The sequence below is a fragment of the Gopherus evgoodei genome, unplaced genomic scaffold (genome assembly GCF_007399415.2).
Source record: "Gopherus evgoodei ecotype Sinaloan lineage unplaced genomic scaffold, rGopEvg1_v1.p scaffold_51_arrow_ctg1, whole genome shotgun sequence".
NCBI classification, from domain to species: domain Eukaryota; kingdom Metazoa; phylum Chordata; order Testudines; family Testudinidae; genus Gopherus; species Gopherus evgoodei.
In genome coordinates this window covers 667,184-687,250 of record NW_022060072.1, presented here as the reverse complement: position 1 = coordinate 687,250, position 20,067 = coordinate 667,184, and the positions used below count along the sequence as shown (strand labels likewise).

The 20,067-nt window shown below is 67.7% G+C and overlaps 2 protein-coding genes across 5 annotated transcripts; both read right to left on the bottom strand.

Moving 5' to 3' along the window:
- Positions 1-1,214: 1,214 nt before the first annotated feature.
- Positions 1,215-11,192, bottom strand: MOGAT3 (monoacylglycerol O-acyltransferase 3). 4 transcript variants are annotated; one of them, XM_030546975.1, is made up of 9 exons: positions 10,968-11,192; positions 10,075-10,264; positions 7,698-7,805; positions 6,777-6,847; positions 6,030-6,234; positions 4,481-4,649; positions 2,908-3,086; positions 2,654-2,814; positions 1,215-1,565 (listed from the first exon to the last, which is right to left on the bottom strand). In XM_030546975.1, the coding sequence occupies exons 2-8, from the start codon at positions 10,226-10,228 to the stop codon at positions 2,660-2,662; spliced, it is 1,041 nt and encodes a 346-aa protein (XP_030402835.1). In that variant the 5' UTR covers positions 10,229-10,264; positions 10,968-11,192; the 3' UTR covers positions 1,215-1,565; positions 2,654-2,659. The 4 variants fall into 4 exon arrangements, with proteins under 4 accessions (XP_030402835.1, XP_030402832.1, XP_030402833.1 ...); XM_030546972.1 differs by having other exon boundaries at positions 2,654-3,086; XM_030546974.1 differs by lacking the exon at positions 1,215-1,565 and adding an exon at positions 2,543-2,608 and having other exon boundaries at positions 2,650-3,086.
- A 2,216-nt stretch (positions 11,193-13,408) lies between these two features.
- Positions 13,409-19,872, bottom strand: LOC115643146 (2-acylglycerol O-acyltransferase 2-B-like). The gene is made up of 6 exons (XM_030546982.1): positions 19,779-19,872; positions 18,017-18,195; positions 17,291-17,495; positions 16,627-16,801; positions 14,923-15,122; positions 13,409-14,029 (listed from the first exon to the last, which is right to left on the bottom strand). Exons 1-6 carry the CDS (start codon positions 19,870-19,872, stop codon positions 13,875-13,877), a joined length of 1,008 nt encoding a protein of 335 aa, XP_030402842.1. The 3' UTR covers positions 13,409-13,874.
- Between the last annotated feature and the right edge of the window lie 195 nt (positions 19,873-20,067).

Sequence of the window (20,067 nt, the reverse complement as noted above, 5' to 3'; positions counted from 1 at the left end):
CCCCCAAAACTCACAGCCCCACCCCCGGGTACCCCCAAAACTCACAGCCCCACCCCTGCCCTTTTGCTGCGGGAAGGAATCGCGGAGTCGGGTAGCTGCAGCAAAAGGCCAGTCACGAGCACACGCAGGTGCGGGGGCGGGAGAGCCCGGTGCATGAAGGGGGAGGGACCCAGGCGTCCGGTGAAGTGGGGGCGGGAGAACCTAGGACATGAAGGGGGAGGGACCCAGGCGTCCGGTGAAGACGGGGCTGGAGAACCTAGGGCATGAAGGGGGAAGGGACCCAGGCGTCCGGTGAAGACGCGGCTGGAGAACCTAGGGAATGAAGGGGGAGGGACCCAGGCGTCCGGTGCAGGGGGGGCAGGTGCCCGGTGCATGAAGGGAGAAGGGACCCAGGCGTCCGGTGAAGTCGGGGCGGGAGAACCTAAGGCATGAAGGGGGAGGGACCCAGGCGTCCGGTGAAGTGGGGGCGGGAGAACCTAGGGCATGAAGGGGGAGGGACCCAGGCGTCCGGTGCACGGGGGACAGGAGCCCGGTGCATGAAGAGAGAAGGGACCCAGGCGTCCGGTGAAGTCGGGGCGGGAGAACCTAAGGCATGAAGGGGGAGGGACCCAGGCGTCCGGTGAAGTCGGGGCGGGAGGACCTAGGGCATGAAGGGGGAGGGACCCAGGCGTCCGGTGCACGGGGGACAGGAGCCCGGTGCATGAAGGGAGAAGGGACCCAGGCGTCCGGTGAAGTCGGGGCGGGAGGACCTAGGGCATGAAGGGGGAAGGGACCTAGGCGTCCGGTGCCTCGTGACATGGAGAGGAGTGAGAGGTGCCCCCCCCCAGCACCTCATCTCCCCTGGCACAGGCCCCCGCCCAGCCCCCCGTCCCACTTTCCCAGGGCTGGAAATTTCCATGAGTCACAGAGCAGCAGCCCCCCCGCCCCCCCGGCCAGTCCCTTCGGGGGAGGAGCTGGTGTCTGTGCGCACAGGCATGCGGCCACCCCCCCCCCAATTTGTCACTCCCAAATCCTTCATCCCAGCCTGATCTCGGGGGTGAGGGGGTCTGGGCAGGGCCCGTATCTCAGCTGGGGGGTCTGGGCAGCCCCTGCTCCCGGTCTGTGGAGGGGAGGGACTGCGGGGGGGGGGCTGGTTTGCATCCCTGGCGCTGCAGAGGCATAAAAGTCGCTGGAGGCTGGAGGTGCAAAATAAACTCAGAGCGTTTATTGAGGGCAGGAAGCGGCTCCCCCCCGGGTGGGGGCAGCAGCAGGACAAGGGGGGGGCCCGGCCTGGCCCGGGGGTGCAGCGCGAGGCAGGTGACCCCGAGCCGGCCGGACAGGGGCAGGGACCTGCGTGGGGGGCGCAGGACCCCCAGACAAGGCCAAACTGGCAGGACCCTGTGGACTGGGTGCAGGGGGGGGTCCCCCGCTGATGCTAAACCGGCAGGGGGGTGTAGCAAGAAGGGTCCTTACACCACACTGAGCCGGCAGGAGGCCGGGGAGCCAGCACAGGGGTCCGGCTGGGGGTCTCTGCACCACGCTGAGCTGGCAGGAGGCCGGGAGGTGCCCGGGGGCCCCGCACCAGGCCGAGCTGGCAGGAGGCCGGGAGGTGCCCGGGGGCCCCGCACCAGGCCGAGCTGGCAGGAGGCCGGGAGGTGTCCGGGGGCCCCGCACCAGGCCGAGCTGGCAGGAGGCCGGGAGGTGCCCGGGGGCCCCGCACCACGCCGAGCTGGCAGGAGGCCGCGAGGTGCCCGGGGGCCCCGCACCACGCCGAGCTGGCAGGAGGCCGCGAGGTGCCCGGGGGCCCCGCACCACGCCGAGCTGGCAGGAGGCCGGGAGGTGCCCGGGGGCCCCGCACCAGGCCGAGCTGGCAGGAGGCCGGGAGGTGCCCGGGGGCCCCGCACCACGCCGAGCTGGCAGGAGGCCGGGAGGTGCCCGGGGGCCCCGCACCACGCCGAGCTGGCAGGAGGCCGGGAGGTGCCCGGGGGCCCCGCACCACGCCGAGCTGGCAGGAGGCCGGGAGGTGTCCGGGGGCCCCGCACCACGCCGAGCTGGCAGGAGGCCGGGAGGTGCCCGGGGGCCCCGCACCAGGCCGAGCTGGCAGGAGGCTGCGAGGTGCCCGGGGGCCCCGCACCAGGCCGAGCTGGCAGGAGGTCGGGAGGTGCCCGGGGGCCCCGCACCACGCCGAGCTGGCAGGAGGCCGGGAGGTGCCCGGGGGCCCCGCACCACGCCGAGCTGGCAGGAGGCCGGGAGGTGCCCGGGGGCCCCGCACCACGCCGAGCTGGCAGGAGGCCGCGAGGTGCCCGGGGGCCCCGCACCAGGCCGAGCTGGCAGGAGGCCGCGAGGTGCCCGGGGGCCCCGCACCAGGCCGAGCTGGCAGGAGGCCGGGAGGTGCCCGGGGACCCCGCACCACGCCGAGCTGGCAGGAGGCCGGGAGGTGCCCGGGGGCCCCGCACCACGCCGAGCTGGCAGGAGGCCGGGAGGTGCCCGGGGGCCCCGCACCAGGCCGAGCTGGCAGGAGGCCGGGAGGTGCCCGGGGGCCCCGCACCAGGCCGAGCTGGCAGGAGGCCGGGAGGTGCCCGGGGGCCCTGCACCACGCCGAGCTGGCAGGAGGCCGGGAGGTGCCCGGGGGCCCCGCACCAGGCCGAGCTGGCAGGAGGCCGGGAGGTGCCCGGGGGCCCTACACCACGCTGAGCTGGCAGGAGGCCGGCAGCCCACAGCTGACTTTGTGGCGGTCGAAGAGCTGGCGAAGCTGCTCGACGTACAGCCCGTGGTAGTGAGCGACCTCGGCACGGGTGGGACGGGGGCGGTGCGGCACGGGGATGGGGCTCCCCACTGTGGAGAGAGGGTGGGGGTTAGCAGGGGGCTGGAATCCCCCACCTCTGCCCGTCCCAGGGGCCGGGACCAGCCCCTCCCCGGGCTCCTCACCCACGACGGTGACGGGCGAGGGGAAGGGCAGCGGCCCGCGCCCCCAGAACAGGCAGGGCGCGAAGCCCGTCACGTCCTTGAAGCGGAGCTGCAGGTGCCGGAGCCGGCTGCCCGGCGGGAAGATGAGTTGCCGGAAAACCTCGTTCTCCCCGAAGGAATAGACAGGAACCAGGGCGGCCCTGCCACAAGACATGGGGGGGGGGTTAGAGCGGGGGAGCAGCACCAGCCTGCACCCGACACGGTGCACCCCCAGCAATGCAGCACCCTCCCCTGTGCCCCCCACAATGCACCGGCCTGGTGCCCGCCCTAGTGTGCACGCCCAGCAACGCAGCACCTGTCCCCGACACCAGCTCACCCGCCCCAGTGCCCCCCGCAATGCACCAGCCTGGTGCCCACCCTAGTGTGCCCCCCAGCAACGCAGCACCTGTCCCCGACACCAGCTCACCCGCCCCAGTGCCCCCCGCAATGCACCGGTCTGGTGCCCGCCCTAGCATGCCCCCCAGCAATGCAGCACCCGCCCCAGTGCCCCCCTTGCAATGCACCGGCCTGGTGCCTGTCAACCTGCCCCCCCAGCAATGCAGCACCCGCCCTGTGCCCCCCCACAATGCACCGGCCTGGTGCCTGCCCCAGCGTGCCCCCCCCAGCAATGCAGCACCTGTCGCTGGCACCAGCTCATCCATCCCAGTGCCCCCCGCAATGCACCAGCCTGGTGCCCGCCCTAGCATGCCCCCCAGCAATGCAGCACCCACCCCAGTGCCCTCTGCAATGCACCTTCCTGGTGCCTGCCCCAGCGTGCCCCCCAGCAATGCAGCACCAGTCCCCGGCACCAGCTCACCCACCCCAGTGCCCCCCGCAATGCACCGGCCTGGTGCCCGGCCTAGCATGCCCCCCCCAGCAATGCAGCACCCACCCCAGTGCCCTCCGCAATGCACCTTCCTGGTGCCTGCCCTAGCGTGCCCCCCAGCAATGCAGCACCAGTCCCTGGCACCAGTTCACCTACCCCAGTGCCCCCCACAATGCACCAGCCTAGTGCCCATCCCAGCGTGCCCCTCAGCAGTGCAGCACCAGTCCCCGGCACCAGCTTACCTGCTCCAGTGCCCCCCGCAATGCACTGGCCTGGTGCCCACCACAGCGTGCCCCCCAGCAGTGCAGCACCTGCCCGGTGCCCCAGCTCACCCGCCCCAGGCACCGGTGTCCCCTGACTCCTACCCACCCAGTGCCTGCACCCAGCCCTGTCTCAACACCCCCCCAATGCAATCACATGGCACCCACCCAATGCACCGTCCTCGTGCCCCCTCAGTGTGCCCCACAGCAATGCAGCACCCGCCCTGTGCCCCAGCTCACCTGCCCCAGGCTCCAGTGTCCTCCCATCCCTGCCCACCCAATGCCCAGCCACCCCCCCAATGCAATTATATGGCACCCACCCAAAGCACCGGCCTGGTGCCCACCTCACATGCCCCCAATGCACCTGTCCATATCTCAGGGCACCCAACCTGGACCCACCCAGCACCCGCCTTGTGCCCCAGCTCCCACACCCAATGCTCCAGCCTCCCACCACCCCGCTGGTACCCACCCGTGCTGCAGCGCCTGGCGCACGAAGCCGGAGCGGCGTTGCAGGATGATGCGGTGCTGCCCGGGGGCGCAGTCCAGCGACTCAGCCGCGCCCCCCACCACGATCACCACCGCGTTGCCGGGCCGGGCGAGCAGGAAATCCAGGCTGGGGCGGCTCACAGGACACATCCCTGCGGGGGGGTGGGGGGATAGTGAGCTGGGGGGGGTTGGCTGAAGCAGCAACTTCTCCCCACCCTGGGGTCAAACACCCCCTTTTCCCCAGGGAACAAGCTGGCAGCTCCCCCAGGTCCACCCCAGAGGACAATTAACCCCCCCCCCCGGAGCATGGGGGGCCAAAGGGGGGACAAGTACCACTTCCCCGGTGAGGCAGGTGAGGAGCCTGGACATGGGGGGGGCTCCCTCGGGGGGAGGCACAGGGGTATGGGCAGTGGGTGACCCCCAAATAAACTTATTATAGCTGGAAGAGGCAGAGGCCAGAAGAGAGACCCCCCTATAGGGATGGGAGACCCCACACACACACACATACACACCCTATAGCACATGGCCATGTGGAGGGAGCTACAGGCTTCTCCCCCCAGGTCCTCCTCCCCAGAGCCCAAGTCCATCCCCCTTGTCCCTGCCCCCCTCCCAAGCCCACCATGTCCCATTGGGAGGGGAGTGTCTCTATGCCCCCCATCCCTGCCGCCCCCACTCCCCAGAGCCCACCATGTCCCGGGTGGGAGTGTCTCTGCCCCCCCCAGACTTCCCTATGTCCCGGGGTGGGGATGTCCCTGCCTCCCCAGAGTCCCCCCATGCCCCAAGGGGAAGGGAGTGTCTCTGTGCTACCCGTCCCTGCCCCCCCAGACCTCCCCATGTTCCAGGGTGGGGGTGTCTGTGGCCCCCATCCCTGCCCCCCCAGGCCCAGGGCAGGGGTGTTCCTGCCCCCCCAGAGTTCCCCATGCCCGGGTGGGGGTGTCCCTGCCCCCCCAGAGCCCCCATGCCTGGGGTGGGGGTGTCTGTGCCACCCATCTCTGCTGCCCCCCCCGAGCCCCTCCTGCCCCAGGGCGAGGGGAGTGTCGCTGTGCCCCCCATGCCGGGGTGTCTCTGCCCCCCAGACCTCTCATGCCCGGGGGGGGTGTCCCTGCCCCCCAGAGCCCCTCCTGCCCCAGGGCGAGGAGAGTGTCGCTGTGCCCCCCATGCCGGGGTGTCCCTGCCCTGCAGACCCCCCATGCCCGGGTGGGGGTGTCCCTGCCCCCCAGAGCCCCTCCTGCCCCAGGGCGAAGGGAGTGTCGCTGTGCTCCCCATGCCGAGGTGTCCCCGCCCCCCAGACCCCCCATGCCCAGGTTGGGGTGTCCCTGCCCCCCAGAGCCCCTCCTGCCCCAGGGCAAGGGGAGTGTTGCTGTGCCCCCCATGCCGGGGTGTCCCTGCCCTGCAGACCCCCCATGCCCAGGTGGGGGTGTCCCTGCCCCCCAGAGCCCCTCCTGCCCCAGGGCAAGGGGAGTGTCGCTGTGCTCCCCATGCCGGGGGGTCCCCGCCCCCCAGAGCCCCCCTGCTGGGGCCCCGCCCCTCACCAAAGCCCATCATGTACTCGCGGTAGAGGGGCAGGCGGAAAAGCCCCGCCAGCAGCGCCAGGCTGGGCCGCAGGCCGGGGAAGAGCCGGGAGAAGCCGGGGCCCTCGGTGCAGAAGGCGGCCGCGGCCCCCACGCACATGATGCCGTGGGGGTGGCAGCCCAGTACGTAGCTCCGGTCGGGGGGCAGCGCCGCCGTCTTCACCAGCTGCGGGGGGCAGAGGGGGGAAAGGTCAGCGAGGGATGTGGGGGTCAGGAAGGGGCCAGGGATCAGTGGGGGGCAGTGGTCAGTGGGGGGCAGGCAGAGGTCAGAGGGGGACAGGGGGTCTGGAAGGGGACAGGGTCATTGTGGGGCAGAGAGAGCAGCAGACAGCCTGGGGGCTGGAGGGGATAAAGGGGGGTGCTGGGGGTCACTGTGGGAACCGGGGTTCATGGAGCAGTTGGTGTGGGGCAGAGGGGGGAGCAGGGGGGCAGCCCCTGGAGGCAGGAACTGGGTGGGGAGAGATGGACAATTTGGACAGAAGACATGAGCTGGTAGGGGCAAGGGAGGGACGGACAGACAAACAGTCCGGGGGGGGGGGTTGAATATTCAGACTCTGATGCAACCCCCACAACATACCCACCCTGTCCCAGCCCCACTGCCCCAACCCCCCCTTCCTACCTCCACTGCTCCCCAATCCCCTCACCCCCCTGCCCCATTCCTCACCCCCCTGAGCTGAGCAGATGCCCCCTGAGACCCCCCCCCATTACCTTGACGGGGTAATAATCAGTCAAATGCTGCCAGACTCGCCAGCGTCGCATCCAGTCTGAGCGTCGGCCGCCTGCAGGGAGAGATGGGGGGGGAATGGGCCTGTCCCCTCTGGGGGGTGCTGGCTCCCACTGATCCCAGTGCAGGGACTGGCTGGCTCAGGGGGGCATGGAATGGGGCAGGGGCCTGACCCCTCTAGGGGGCACTGACTCCCCTCCGGCCCCAGGGCAGAGGACTGGCTGGCTCAGGGGGGCAGGGAATGGGGCAGGGGCCTGTCCCCTCTAGGGGGCGCTGACTCCCCTCCGGCCCCAGGGCGGGGACTGGCTGGCTCAGGGGGGCAGGGAATGGGGCAGGGGCCTGACCCCTCTAGGGGGCGCCGGCTCCCACCCGGCCCCAGGGCAGGGACTGGCTGGCTCAGGGGGGCAGGGAATGGGGCAGGGGCCTGTCCCCTCTGGGGGGCACTGACTCCCCTCCGGCTCCAGGGCAGGGACTGGCTGGCTCGGGGGGGCAGGGAATGGGGCAGGGGCCTGTCCCCTCTAGGGGGCACTGACTCCCCTCCGGCCCCAGGGCAGGGACTGGCTGGCGTCGGGGGGGCAGGGAATGGGGCAGGGGCCTGTCCCCTCTGGGGGGTGCTGGCTCCCACCTGGCCCCAGGGCTGGGACTGGCTGGCTCAGGGGGGCGGGGAATAGGGCAGGGGCCTGTCCCCTCTGGGGGGTGCTGGCTCCCACCCGGCCCCAGAGTGGGGACTGGCTGGCTCAGGGGGTTGGGGAATGGGGTAGGGGCCTGTCCCCTCTGTGGGGCACTGGCTCCCACCTGGCCCCAGGGCTGGGACTGGTTGGCTCTGGGGGGCGGGGAATGGGGCAGAGACTGGCTGGCTCCAGCGGGGATGGTGGGGAACGGGGTCGGGGGGCAGGGACACTCACCTCTCTCTGGGGTGTCACGGTCGAGCACCCACCACACGAAGTACAGCACAGAGACAGCCCAGAGACGGGTGAAGAGCAGATAGAACAGCAGGGACGTGAAGAAGGCACCTGTCGGGGGAGGACAGAGCTGAGGGCCGGCCCCACACTGTGGTGTCCAACGAGGAGATTGTAGAACAAATGGATCCATCACACAGCGACCCACCGCCAGGCCCAGCCGGGATCACCCCAGATCTGCAGGAACTCGGGAAACTGCAGAGTGTGTCACCTGTCACCTAACTCAGCCGCTGGACCCGATGCCTGGAGGCCAGCTAACCTAACGCCAAGGTGATCCTGGCAATCACAGGCCAGTAAGCCTGACTTCAGTACCGGGCAAACTGGCTGATACTCTAGCAAAGAACAGAATTGTCAGACAGGGAGATGAACAGAACTTGGGGAAGAGTCACCGTGGTTTTAGTAAAGGGAAATCGCGCCTCACCAATCTACTAGAATTCGTGGAGGGGCTCAACAGACACGTGGCCAAGGGGGACCCAGTGGATAGAGGGTATTTCGATTTCCAGAAAGCCTTTGCCCAGCCTCCTCCCCAAAGGCTCTTAGGCAAAGTCAGCTGTGATGGGACAGGAGGGGAGGTCCCCTCCTGGATCAGTAACTGGGTAACAGACAGGAAACAAAGGGTAGGAACAAATGGGCAGTTTTCAGCGTGGAGAGAGGGAAATTGTGGTGCCCCCAGGGGTCTGTGCTGGGCCCCGTCCTGTTCAACAGAGTCATAAACCATCTGGATAAAGGGGGAAGAGTGAGGTGGCAACATCTGCAGATGATACAAAACTGCTCAGGATAGTTCAGTCCCAGGCAGGCTGGGGAGAGCTACAAAGGGATCTCCCAGAACTGGGTGACGGGGCAACAACGTGGCAGGTGAAATTCAGTGTTGCTCAATGCAAAGCGATGCACATTGGAAACATCATCCCAACTCGGCATCTCCAGGGATGGGGGCTGAATGAGCTGTTCCCGCTCAGGAGAGATCTTGGAGTCCCTGTGGAGAGGTCTCTGCAAACAGCCACTCCAGGTGCAGCCGCAGCCAAAAAAACGAACAGAAAGTTGGGAATCATTAAGAAAGGGAGAGAGAATCGGACAGAAAATATCCTGTTGCCTCTCTAGAAATCCATGGGACGCCCACCCCTCGAATACTGTGGGCAGGTGTGGTCGCCCCATCGCAGAAAGGATCTAGTGGGACTGGCAAAGGTTCAGAGAAAGGCAGCACCGGTGATCCAGGGTACAGAACTGTAGAGAAATCCCTGTGTTGAGCTATTTTCATACAACTTTGTATCAGACCCCTATGTAGGAAAGCGTATAGAGAACCTAGTGTTCAGCCCTGGGATAATGTTGTAGCCCCTAAGGAGAGTTACAGTAGAAGAAACATGTCTTTTTGCGAGTAGAATAAGATCCCTTCCCCCTCCCCACTCCCTTAATCAATTGCCCTGTCGAATGACCGAGGTGTGAATGAGCAAGGTGGGAAGGCAGCACCTCCAGACAGCTGCACCCCTTGCAGAGGGGCTGGGAGCCAGACCCAAGGACACTAAAACGTCTCAAGTGGGCTCAGGAAAGAGGAGCAGACACTGACGGCCTCCCTGGGGGGTTAGAAGCCAGCACCTGCTTTTGGAAACACCCTCGGTGCAGCATTGGGACAACCCCCAGAAGAAAGCAGGACAAAGGCCCAACAGACACAGATTTCGGAGCTGGTAGAGATTTGCAGGAGAGAGAAGCTGCTATAAATGTGAGCCCTTGCACAGGACCCCGGGTCTCATCTTGTCAACATGGAGCATCGATCCGGATCGGCAGAAACCCGGCTCCACCCCTCCCGCAGCTAACTCACCTGGCCAGTGCAGTTAGGGGGAGCAGCTAGTTGGTAACAAGACGCCGCCTGAGTGGGTGTGTGAGCTAAGAGGTGAAAACATTATCTGGAAGTTATAGCTCATCTGCATAGGATACGGTGGTAACGAATACCTGGATTACTAAGAAATGTGCCGTTTTAAGTACAACAGAATGGCTCCCGTCCGAGGGCAGACTACAAAGACGGAGCCTGGTCATCTTGGAACAGAGACGCCTCGGGGGGGATACGATCGAGGGCTATAAAACCAGGAATGGTGCAGAGAAAGTGAAGAGGGAAGTGTTATTTCCCCCTTCACACAGCACAAGGCCCCAGGGGTTGCCTGACGAAATTAACAGGCAGCAGGCTTAATAAAAACGAGATGAAACGCTTTGTTAACCTGTGGAACTCCTTGCCAGGGGATGTTGTGACCAGCATATTTGGCAGCACCCACCTCCCTCATTGCAGGAGTCAGACCCCCCTCCCCCGGCCCCTGCCCCTCTTGGCCTCACTTACCGAAGAAGAGGAAGGTCATAACCCACTGAAACACGCTCAGCAGCTCAAGGTGCTTCTTCAGGGCACCAGTCATCCTGCTGGGGGGAGCCTGGCTCCACTCAGCCCTGGCTGGGAGGACAGAACCAAGTCCGGGCCCAGCCGGGCACCTCCTCATCCAAGGACCCCTCACCCGGCCCTGAAATGCAGCCACCTGTGGGGTAGGGGAGCTGGTGACACAGGGACTCCCTCACCTGGTGATGAGATGTGCCCACCTCTGGGGCGGGGTGGCCAGTTACCCAGGGACCCCTCGCCCAGCGCTGAGATGCAGCCGCCTCTGGGGTAGGAGAGCTGGTGACAAAGGGACACCTAGCCCGGCACTGAGATGCAGCCACTTCTGGGGCAGAGCGGCCGGTTACCCAGGGACCCTTCACCCAGTGCTGAGATGCAGCCACCTCTGGGGCGGAGCGGCTGGTTACCCAGGGACACCTCGCCCAGCGCTGAGATGCAGCCACCTCTGGGGTAGGAGAGCTGGTGACACGGACACCTAGCCTGGCACTGAGATGCAGCCACCTCTGGTGCTGGGCGGCCGGTTACCCAGGGACCCCTTGCCTGGTGCTGAGATGCAGCCACCTCTGGGACGGGGTGGCCGGTGATGCAGGGACCCTTCACCTGGTGCTGAGATGTAGCCACCTCTGGGGCAGGGCAGCTAGTTACTCAGGGACCCCTCGCCTGGTGCTCAGATGCAGACACCTCTGGGGTGGGGCACGGGGCTGGTTATATGTTCCTGGCTCTGAGACAGGGCATGGGGGCTGTTACCCTACAAACCCCCCCCCCGCCAGACTCACCCAGCCCCTGCCCTCCCAACCACTCCCCCCGAGCCTGGCCCCTGCCCCCCAGCAGCAAGGGGCTCTCACCACCAACTCCACGCCCAGGGGGCTGCTCCCAGCTCCGGATCCACGTCCCACTCGCGATGACGCACTTTGGCCCCGGAAGCGACATGAGACTCCGGCGGGGCAGGAGATACGCGGGGGGGGGGGGGGGGGGGGGGGGAGAGATTCAGAGCGAGGGCATGGCGCTGATCGGACGCCTGGGTTCTCTCCCGGGCTCCAGGAGGGGAGTGGGGGCTGGTGGGTCAGAGCAGGAGGGGGCTGGGAGCCAGGACTCCTGGGTTCTCTCCCCGGCTCTGGGAGGGGAAGGGGGGCTGGTGGGTTAGAGCAGCGGGGCTGGGAGCCAGGACTCCTGGGTTCTCTCCCCGGCTCTGGGAGGGGAAGGGGGGCTGGTGGGTTAGAGCAGGGGGGGGGCTGGGAGCCAGGACTCCTGGGTTCTCTCCCCAGCTCTGGGAAGGGAGTGGGGGCTGGTGGGTCAGAGCAGGAGGGGCTGGGAGCCAGGACTCCTGAGTTCTCTCCCCGGCTCTGGATGGGGAGTGGGGACCAGGACTCCTGGGTTCTCTCCCGTCTCTGGGAGGGGAGTGGGGGCTGGTGGTTAGAGCAGGGGGGCTGGGAGCCAGGACTCCTGGGTTCTCTCCCCAGCTCTGGGAGGGGAGTGGGGGCTGGTGGTTTAGAGTGCGGGGGGCAAGGAGCCAGGACTCCTGGGTTCTCTCCCCGGCTCTGGGAGGGCAGTGGGGGCCAGGACTGCTAGACTTAGGCACCTCTCTTCCCCTATCTGCACCTCATTTTCCCCGGTGTTTAACAAGCTACCAGCTGCCTTCTCTTGGCCCAGGGTGACCCCTGCATGCCCAGCCCTGATCCGAGGTGCAGAGCTGGGTGGGGCATGATCAGGGCAGAGTCCAGGCCCCTCCTCGACCCACTGCAGCCCCTGACACAGCCCCTAGCCCAGCTGCAGGGGGCACCCCACCTCTCCCACCCAGTTGCCAGTTCAGTCCCCCAGGCTGCAGAGAGGGGCAGGCCCCCTCCCCACTTGTAGCTGGCTAGGTAAAGTATCTCAAACAGGCATGTGTGGGGGGAGCTGGGATATTGTGCAGAACAGCTGGTGTTTCTGGTGTCAGCCACGAGGAGGCGCATATCCCCCTTCAAACCAGCCAGGACGCCAGGGTAGATGGGCCCCTCAGCCGATGAGTTCGATGGTGGTACCATAAAGCCCGGGGGGGGGCCAGGCCCCAGGACGCTGTGTCCTGCTCTGGGCATCCCCTCCCACACAGCAGCGAGCAGACCGGGGAAAAGGCAATGAACAGGGACCTGCTCCCGTTCACGGAGCGACTGGAAGGAGCAGGGCTGCTGGCTGGGGGAAGAGACGACTCGGGGGGACCATACAACACGGGGCTGTAAAACCAGGCCTGGCGGTTCCTCCTTCCCATCACAGCTGAGCCAGCAGCGCCTGCCAGGGGGTTAACACAAACCAAAGGAAGCCGTGGTTGGCCACACACCTAACCTGTGGGACTCCCTGCCAGGGGACAGAGGTCAAACCCCAGCTCAGTGCCTGGAGGGCGGCCCCCCATGCTGGGTGTCCCTATGCCCAGACAAGACACCAAGGGGATTTCTCCCCCCCGCTGTTACCCTGTTCTCTGCAATCCCCCTGGAGTTGTGGGACCAGCCGGCGTCAGACAGGACACAGGGCAAGACAGACTGTGGGGCTAACCGAGCTTGGGAGCTCATGTTTGTAAGGAAGAGGATGTAATGCAGTTAGAACAGAGGGGGTCAGAAGGGAACCCAGGAGTCCTGGCTCCCAGCTCCCCTGCTCTAACCCACCAGCCCCCACTCCCCTCCCAGAGCCAGGGAGAGAACCCAGGAGTCCTGTTCCCAAGCAGGTGTCCCCAGCCCCAGTGCCACGCTGCCTGGGTTTCTCAATGCCTGGCCTGTCTGCTTGTGCCCTTTGCCCAGCCCTGGGCTGAGTTTGCAGAAAGATAAATGTTTAAATGGCCCCAGGCCAAGGCCCTGGGCCCATCCAGCCCCCACCACCTTTGAGTGCCTCAGGGCAAGGGACTGGCCTTTCAGTCAGGATTCCTGGGTTCTCTCCTCAGCTCTGGGACGGGAGTGGGGGCTGGTGGTTAGAGCAGGGGGGCTGGGAGCCAGGATTCCTGGGTTCTCTCCTCAGCTCTGGGACGGGAGCGGGGGCTGGTGGTTAGAGCAGGGGGGCTGGGAGCCAGGACTCCTGGGTTCCCTCCCTGGCTCTGGGACGGGAGTGGGGGCTGGTGGTTAGAGCAGGGGGGCTGGGAGCCAGGACTCCTGGGTTCTCCCCCACCACAGGCTCTGCCCCTAAGCTGCTGTGTGACCTGAGGCAAGATGGAGGCAGAACTCCCCCCTCTACACAAACCCTGGCAGCCCGTCACCCCCTGCCTCACTGCCCTGCCGCCACCCCTCAGCACCCCCCTTTCCTCCCCACACAGCACACCAGCCAATTACACAGGAAGGTCTTTTATTGCATGCCCCGTGGGGCTGGAGTTACAGTCTGGCCCAGTAACCAGGGGGCTGGCACCAGGCCAGGGGGTGGGGGGGCAGATGCTGCCCAGACAGCCCTGGGACCCAGAGCCACAGTTGCACAACCACTGCCCTATTGCAGTAGGGTGAATCCAGGGGGGCAGGAGAAAGGGCTGTCTCTGCCCCCCCACACCCCCTGACTCAGAGCAAGGCTGGCTGGCAGCACACCCCACAGCCCCTCCCCTGCCCCACACCCCTGCTGATGGGCAGCCAGACCCTGGGGCAACAGAGGGGGGGGCAGGGAGCAGCCCAGCCTGGCCCAGGGGGTTGGGGTTCCTCCAAGTTCCCCCTGTAGGACCCCCTCCCCACTGAAGGGGGAACCAAAACAAGCCTCCAAGGGCTCCCCATGGGGGGGAACCAATAAGAGCTGCCCGGGGCCCAGCACCCCTAGATGAGATTGAGGTGCTTCTCCGGGGGGACACCATACTTGGTCTTGTGCTCCTCGAAGAGTGCGATGAGCCGCTCCAGGTAGGTGGCGTGGAGCCGGTCGACGGCCTGGTGGGACGGGCAGGGCGTCCTGGGCACCAGAATGGGCGCCCCCACTGGGGGAGGAGACAGAGTTAGCAGCAGATCCCCTGCCCCCAGCCCACCCCAGAGACGTACCGGTAAAGCCTGGCTCTGTATGGGGCAATAGTAATGATCCCCTGGGGCGGGCATGGGGGACTGGGTCAGAGAACAGCTGGCAAGGCCCCCGTCCTGCCAGACGCTGCAGACAGACACCCCCCAGCCACCAGCTCCCCCACAGCCCAGCTGGGGTCTCTTCCCACTCCCTGCCCCCACCACCGCCCCCCCCCCGGCACACAGCTCCCCGCTACTGCTGTTCAGCACAGGACGTGCCAACTTCAGCACCCCAAACCTGCTGCAGGGAGAGAACCCAGGAGTCCTGGCTCCCAGCACCCCCTGCTCTAACCTCCCAACCCCCACTCCCCTGCCAGAGCCAGGGAGAGAACCCAGGAGTCCTGGCCCCCAGCCCCCTGCTCTGACCCACCAGCCCCCACTCCCCTCCCAGAGCCGGGGAGAGAACCCAGGAGTCCTGGCTCCCAGCCCCCCTGCTCTGACCCACCAGCCCCCACTCCCCTCCCAGAGCCGGGGAGAGAACCCAGGAGTCCTGGCTCCCGGCCCCCCCTGCTCTGACCCAACAGCCCCCGCTCCCTCCCAGAGCTGAGGAGAGAACCCAGGAGTCCTGGCTCCCAACCCCCCTGCTCTAACCCACCAGCCCCCACTCCCCTCCCAGAGCCGGGGAGAGAACCCAGGAATCCTGGCTCCCAGCCCCCCTGCTCTAACCCACCAGCCCCCACTGCCCTCCCAGCACCGGGGAGAGAACCCAGGAGTCCTGGCTCCCAACCCCCCCTGCTCTGACCCACCAGCCCCCACTGCCCTCCCAGCACCGGGGAGAACCCAGGCATCCTGGCTCCCCACCCCCGGCCCGGCTCACCCACGGTGTGGATGGGGCGCCGGAAGGGCAGCAGGCCGAAGCTGTACTGAAAGACACCGCGGGCGTGGAACAGGGGCAGCGCCAGCCCCATGAGCTTCTGCAGCCGCTCCTGGACGGCCCGAACCAGCGAGCCCCGGGGGTTCGGCACCTGGTGGAACAGCTCGTTCTCCCCGAAGGAGAACACGGGCACCAGGGCGGCGCTGCGGGAAGAGGGGCGGGTCAGGGGCAGCCTCCCGGAGCCATGGCCCTCACTCCCCATGTCCTGGCCCCCTTGCACCGCCTGCTGCTCTGCCCGGGACCCCGCCCCCAGATGCCTGCGCTCCATGATGTACCCCTCCTCCAGCCCCTGCCCAACGCCCCCCTCTCCTCCAGCCACTGCCCCCGAGCTGTGCCCTGCCCGATGCCCCCTCTCCTCCAGCCACTGCCCCCCTGGTCTGTGCCCAGCCCGATGCCCCCTCTCCTCCAGCCACTGACCCCCTGGTCTGTGCCCAGCCCAATGCCCCCCTCCTCCAGCCACTGCCCCCCCATCTGTGCCCAGCCCGATGCCCCCTCTCCTCCAGCCACTGCCCTCCCATCCGTGCCCGGCTCAACACCCCCCTCTCCTCCAGCCACTGCCCCCGAGCTGTGCCCGGCCAACACCCCCCTCTCCTCCAGCCACTGCCCCCCCATCTGTGCCCAGCCCGATGCCCCCTCTCCTCCAGCCACTGCTCCCGAGCTGTGCCCAGCCCAACACCCCCTCTCCTCCAGCCACTGCCCCCCCATCTGTGCCCTGCCCGATGCCCCCTCTCCTCCAGCCACTGCCCCCGAGCTGTGCCCGGCCCAACACCCCCTCTCCTCCAGCCACTGCCCCCCCATCTGTGCCCTGCCTGATGCCCCCTCTCCTCCACCACTGCCCCCCCATCTGTGCTCTGCCTGATGCCCCCTCTCCTCCAGCCACTGCCCCCCTGGTCTGTGCCCAGCCCGATGCCCCCTCTCCAATGCCCCCCTCTCCTCCAGCCTCTGCCCCCTCATCTGTGTCCAGTTCAACACCCCCTCTCCAATACCCCCCATTCAGTGCCCTGCCCGACGGCCCCTGCCCAATGCCCCCCACTTCTTCAGCCACGGCCCCCCCATCTGTGCCCTGCCTGATGCCTCCTCTCCTCCAGCCACTGCCCCTGAGCTGTGCCCGGCCCAACTCCCCCAACTCCTCCAGCCTCTGCCCCCCCATCTGTGCCCTGCCCGATGCCCCCTCTCCTCCAAACACTGCCCCCCCACTTCTCCAGCCACTGCCCCCCCAGTCTGTGCCTGGCCCGACACCCCCTTCCCAGTGCCCCCCCACTCCTCCAGCCACTGCCCCCCAATCTGTGCCCTGCCTGATGCCCCCTCTCCAATGACCCCACTCCTCCAGCCACTGCCCCACAGTTACAACACCCCAGATCTGTGCCCATTCTGACACCACCCCACTCCACCCTGCTCCCCCAGCCCCCCACACCTCCCCTGCACATCCAGCCCTCAGGATTCCTGCAGCCCCACCTGCCCCCAAATCCTCCCCTGCTGCACCCCTCCACTTTGTCACCCCCTCCCCAGCCCCCTGAAATCCCAAGCCCCTGCATACCATAATCCCATGCGTATCAATTCCATGCCCCCCCAGGAGTCCCCCCCCACCTGAGCCATTCCCGCTCCCTTCCTCCACCGACCCCCAGCCATTCTGCGCCCCCAGCTCACCCATGCTGCAGGGCTGCCTTGATGAACCCCTTGCGGCTGAGGATCTGGAGGGTCAGTGCCCCGGGCCGGGCTTCCAGCGACTCAGGGGGGCCCCCCACTGCGATCACAGCCACCTGCCCCCCGCCCTCGTGGCCCAGGAGATAGGAGACACTGGCCTTGTCCGAGGAGACCAGACCTGGAGCGAGAAAACAGGACAGTTACCGCGCTGCCTGGGCTGAGAACCCAGGAGTCCTGGCTACCCTCCCACCCCACAACTAAACCCCACACCCGTCCCAGAGCTGGGGAGAGAACCCAGGAGTCCTGGCTACCCCCCACCCATCAACTAAACCCCACACCCCTCCCAGAGCTGGGGAGAGAATCCAGGAGTCCTGGCTCCCAGCCCCCACTGCCCTCCAGGAGCCAGGGAGAGAACCCAGGAGTCCTAGCTCCCAGCTCCCCTGCTCTGACCCACCAGCCCCCACTCCCTTCCCAGAGCCGGGGAGAAAACCCAGGAGTCCTGGCTCCCAGCCCACCCTTCCCTCCCCGCCCCAGGAGAGAACCCAGGAGTCCTGGCTCCCAGCCCCCCCTTCCCTCCCCGCCCCAGGAGAGAACTCAGGAGTCCTGGCTCCCAATCCACCCTCCCTCCCCGCCTCAGGAGAGAACCCAGGCGTCCGGGCGCGCTCACCCCCGCTCATGATGTAGTCGCGGAAGAGGGGCAGGCGGAACCAGAAGGGCAGCATGAGCAGGTGGGGCGTGAGCCCCGGGAACAGCTCCCCGAACCCCGTGGCCTCGGTGCAGAAGTTCCCGAAGGCGCCGGCCACCAGCACCCCGTGGGGGTGGAACCCGAAGAGATAATTGCGGGAGGGGTCCAGGGGCGCCGTCTTCACCAGCTGCGGAGAGAGGGGAGGGCTGAGGGGGGCCCCAACATGGGGCAGGGGAAAATGGGGGTATCAAGACACCACAGGGTAGGGGGACCCCCCAGGATGCAGCAGCCCCCCTGCCAAGGACCACTGGGGGACACAATAGGGGGCCTGGGGCCCAGCCCCCCCCAAGGGTCACCGGGGGGGGTCCGGCGATACCGGGCCGGGAGGGGGCAGCCCCCCCACCCAAGGGCCACCGGGGGGGGGGACCGGCGATACCGGGCCGGGAGGGGGCAGCCCCCCCACCCAAGGGCCACCGGGGGGGGGGACCGGCGATACCGGGCCGGGAGGGGGCAGCCCCCCCACCCAAGGGCCACCGGGGGGGGGACCGGCGATACCAGGCCGGGAGGGGGCAGCCCCCCCACCCAAGGGCCACCGGGGGGGGGGGGGCCGGCGATACCGGGCCGGGAGGGGGCAGCCCCCCCACCCAAGGGCCACCGGGGGGGGGGACCCGCGATGCCGGGCCGGGAGGGGGCAGCCCCGGCTCTCACCGTGATGGGGAAATAGTCGCGGAAGTGCCGCCACACGGCCCAGCGGCGGACCCAGGGCGAGCGGCGCCCCCCGCGGGCCGGGGTCTCCCGGTCCAGGTAGAGCCAGGCAGCGTAGAGCAGGGCGGGCAGCCAGAGCTCCCCCAGCAGCGCCAGCAGGAACAGGGCCAGGCAGCACTGGGCTGGGGGGGAGAGGGGGGAGTTAGGGACCAGCCCCCCCATGCACCCACCCCCCTGCACCCAACCCCCTCCCACCGTGGGGCAGGCTGCTCCCCCCCATAGCCCACCCCCACGCACCCAACCCCCCACCATGGGGCTGCTCCCCCCTGCACCCAACCCCCCCCCACCGTGGGGCTGCTCCCCCTGCAGCCAGCCCCCCCTGCACCCAACCCCCCCCCCACCGTGGGGCAGGCTGCTCCCCCCCATAGCCCAACCCCATGCACCCAACCCCCCACCATGGGGCTGCTCCCTCCTGCAGCACCCCATGTACCCACCCCCCATTGTACCAGCCCCAGTCCCCTCAGGCACCCCCAACTCCAGTGTGCTCCCCCATGTACCCACCCCCCATTGCATCAGCCCCACTCCTCCCTGGGGCTGCTCCCCCCTGCAGCCCCTCTCCCAAATGCACCCCCAGCTCCGAGCTGCTCACCCCAATGCATTCCCCCAACACACCAGCCCCACTTCTCCCCGGAGCTGCTCCACCCCATGCATCAGCCCCAACACACCAGGCCCAGTCCCCACCAGGGCTGCTGCCCCCAGACACCCCCAACTCCAGGCTGCTGCCCCCATGAGTCCCCCCATGTACCCACCCCTGATTGCCCCCATTGCACCAGCCCCACTCCTCCCCAGGGCTGCTCCCCCCTGCAGCCCCTCTCCCAAATGCACCCCCAACTCCGAGCTGCTCACCCCAATGCATTCCCCCAACACACCAGCCCCACTCCTCCCCAGGGCTGCTGCCCCCAGACACCCCCAACTCCAGGCTGTTGCCCCCATGCGTCCCCCCATGTACCCACCCCTGATTGCCCCCAATGTACCAGCCCCAGTTTCCCCCCCACGGCTGCTGCCCCCGATGGACCCCCAACTCCGGGATGCTCCACCCCACGCATGCCCCCCATATACTCCGCATATTCCCCCAATGCACCAGCCCCACTCCCCCCACAGAGACACCCGCTGCCCCACTCCCCCCATGCACCCCACAACTGGTGCTTACTTTCCCCTGACCCCCCAAAAAATGCCCCCTCCCTGGCCCTAAGTCCGGGGGGCACATACCGGCCCTAGGGGTAGGTGCGGGGCAGGAGGCGTCTCTCCCCCCACTCACTCTCCCTGCAGCCCCACAAGCGCTGAGAACAGCAGCAGGGATCCTTCCCCCCCGCAGCAGGTAGGGGGCGCTTTGCAGCGGATGGGGGGTCATATCTCAGCACCCACCTGGCCCCCTCCCCGCACCTGTTAACACCCCCACCCCCCCACAGAAGTCCAAGCGGGGAGCCTACTTGGGAGACACCGCACAACGGGAGGGGTTAGGGGGCAGGAGAGACACCCCTCAGTCAGCATGGGGGGAGCTCAATTCCCACATTTCAGTATTTGGCGTCCCCCCAGTCACTAGACTGCGGGGGGGTCTCAACCCCCACTCCGGAGAAGGGACCCAGGCGTCTGGGAAGGGGAGCTCAGGCTTAGGGGGGAACCCCGTCCCCCTGCAGAGCCTCCCCTAGAGGGACCCCTCGAGCAGCTGCCCCCCAGCACCCCCCGTACCCCCAGCGCCCCTCACCCAGCGCCAGGAAGGAGAAGACCCATTGCAGGACCGCGGCGGTCTGCAGCCGGCGCCGCAGCGGGAGGCGCAGCGGGGCAAAGCGGATCGGCATGGCCGGGCCGGGCAGGCAGCGGGACCGGGCTGGGAGCAGCGTGGGGGGGGTGGGAGTGCGGGGCCAGCCTGGGGCATTTAACCCATTGCACCGGCCCCGCCCACTGAACTGACCACGCCCCCTACACGACCCCTTCTGAACGGCCCCTCTCCCACCTGCGCGGGCCCCGCCCCTGAACTGACCCCGCCCCTTGCA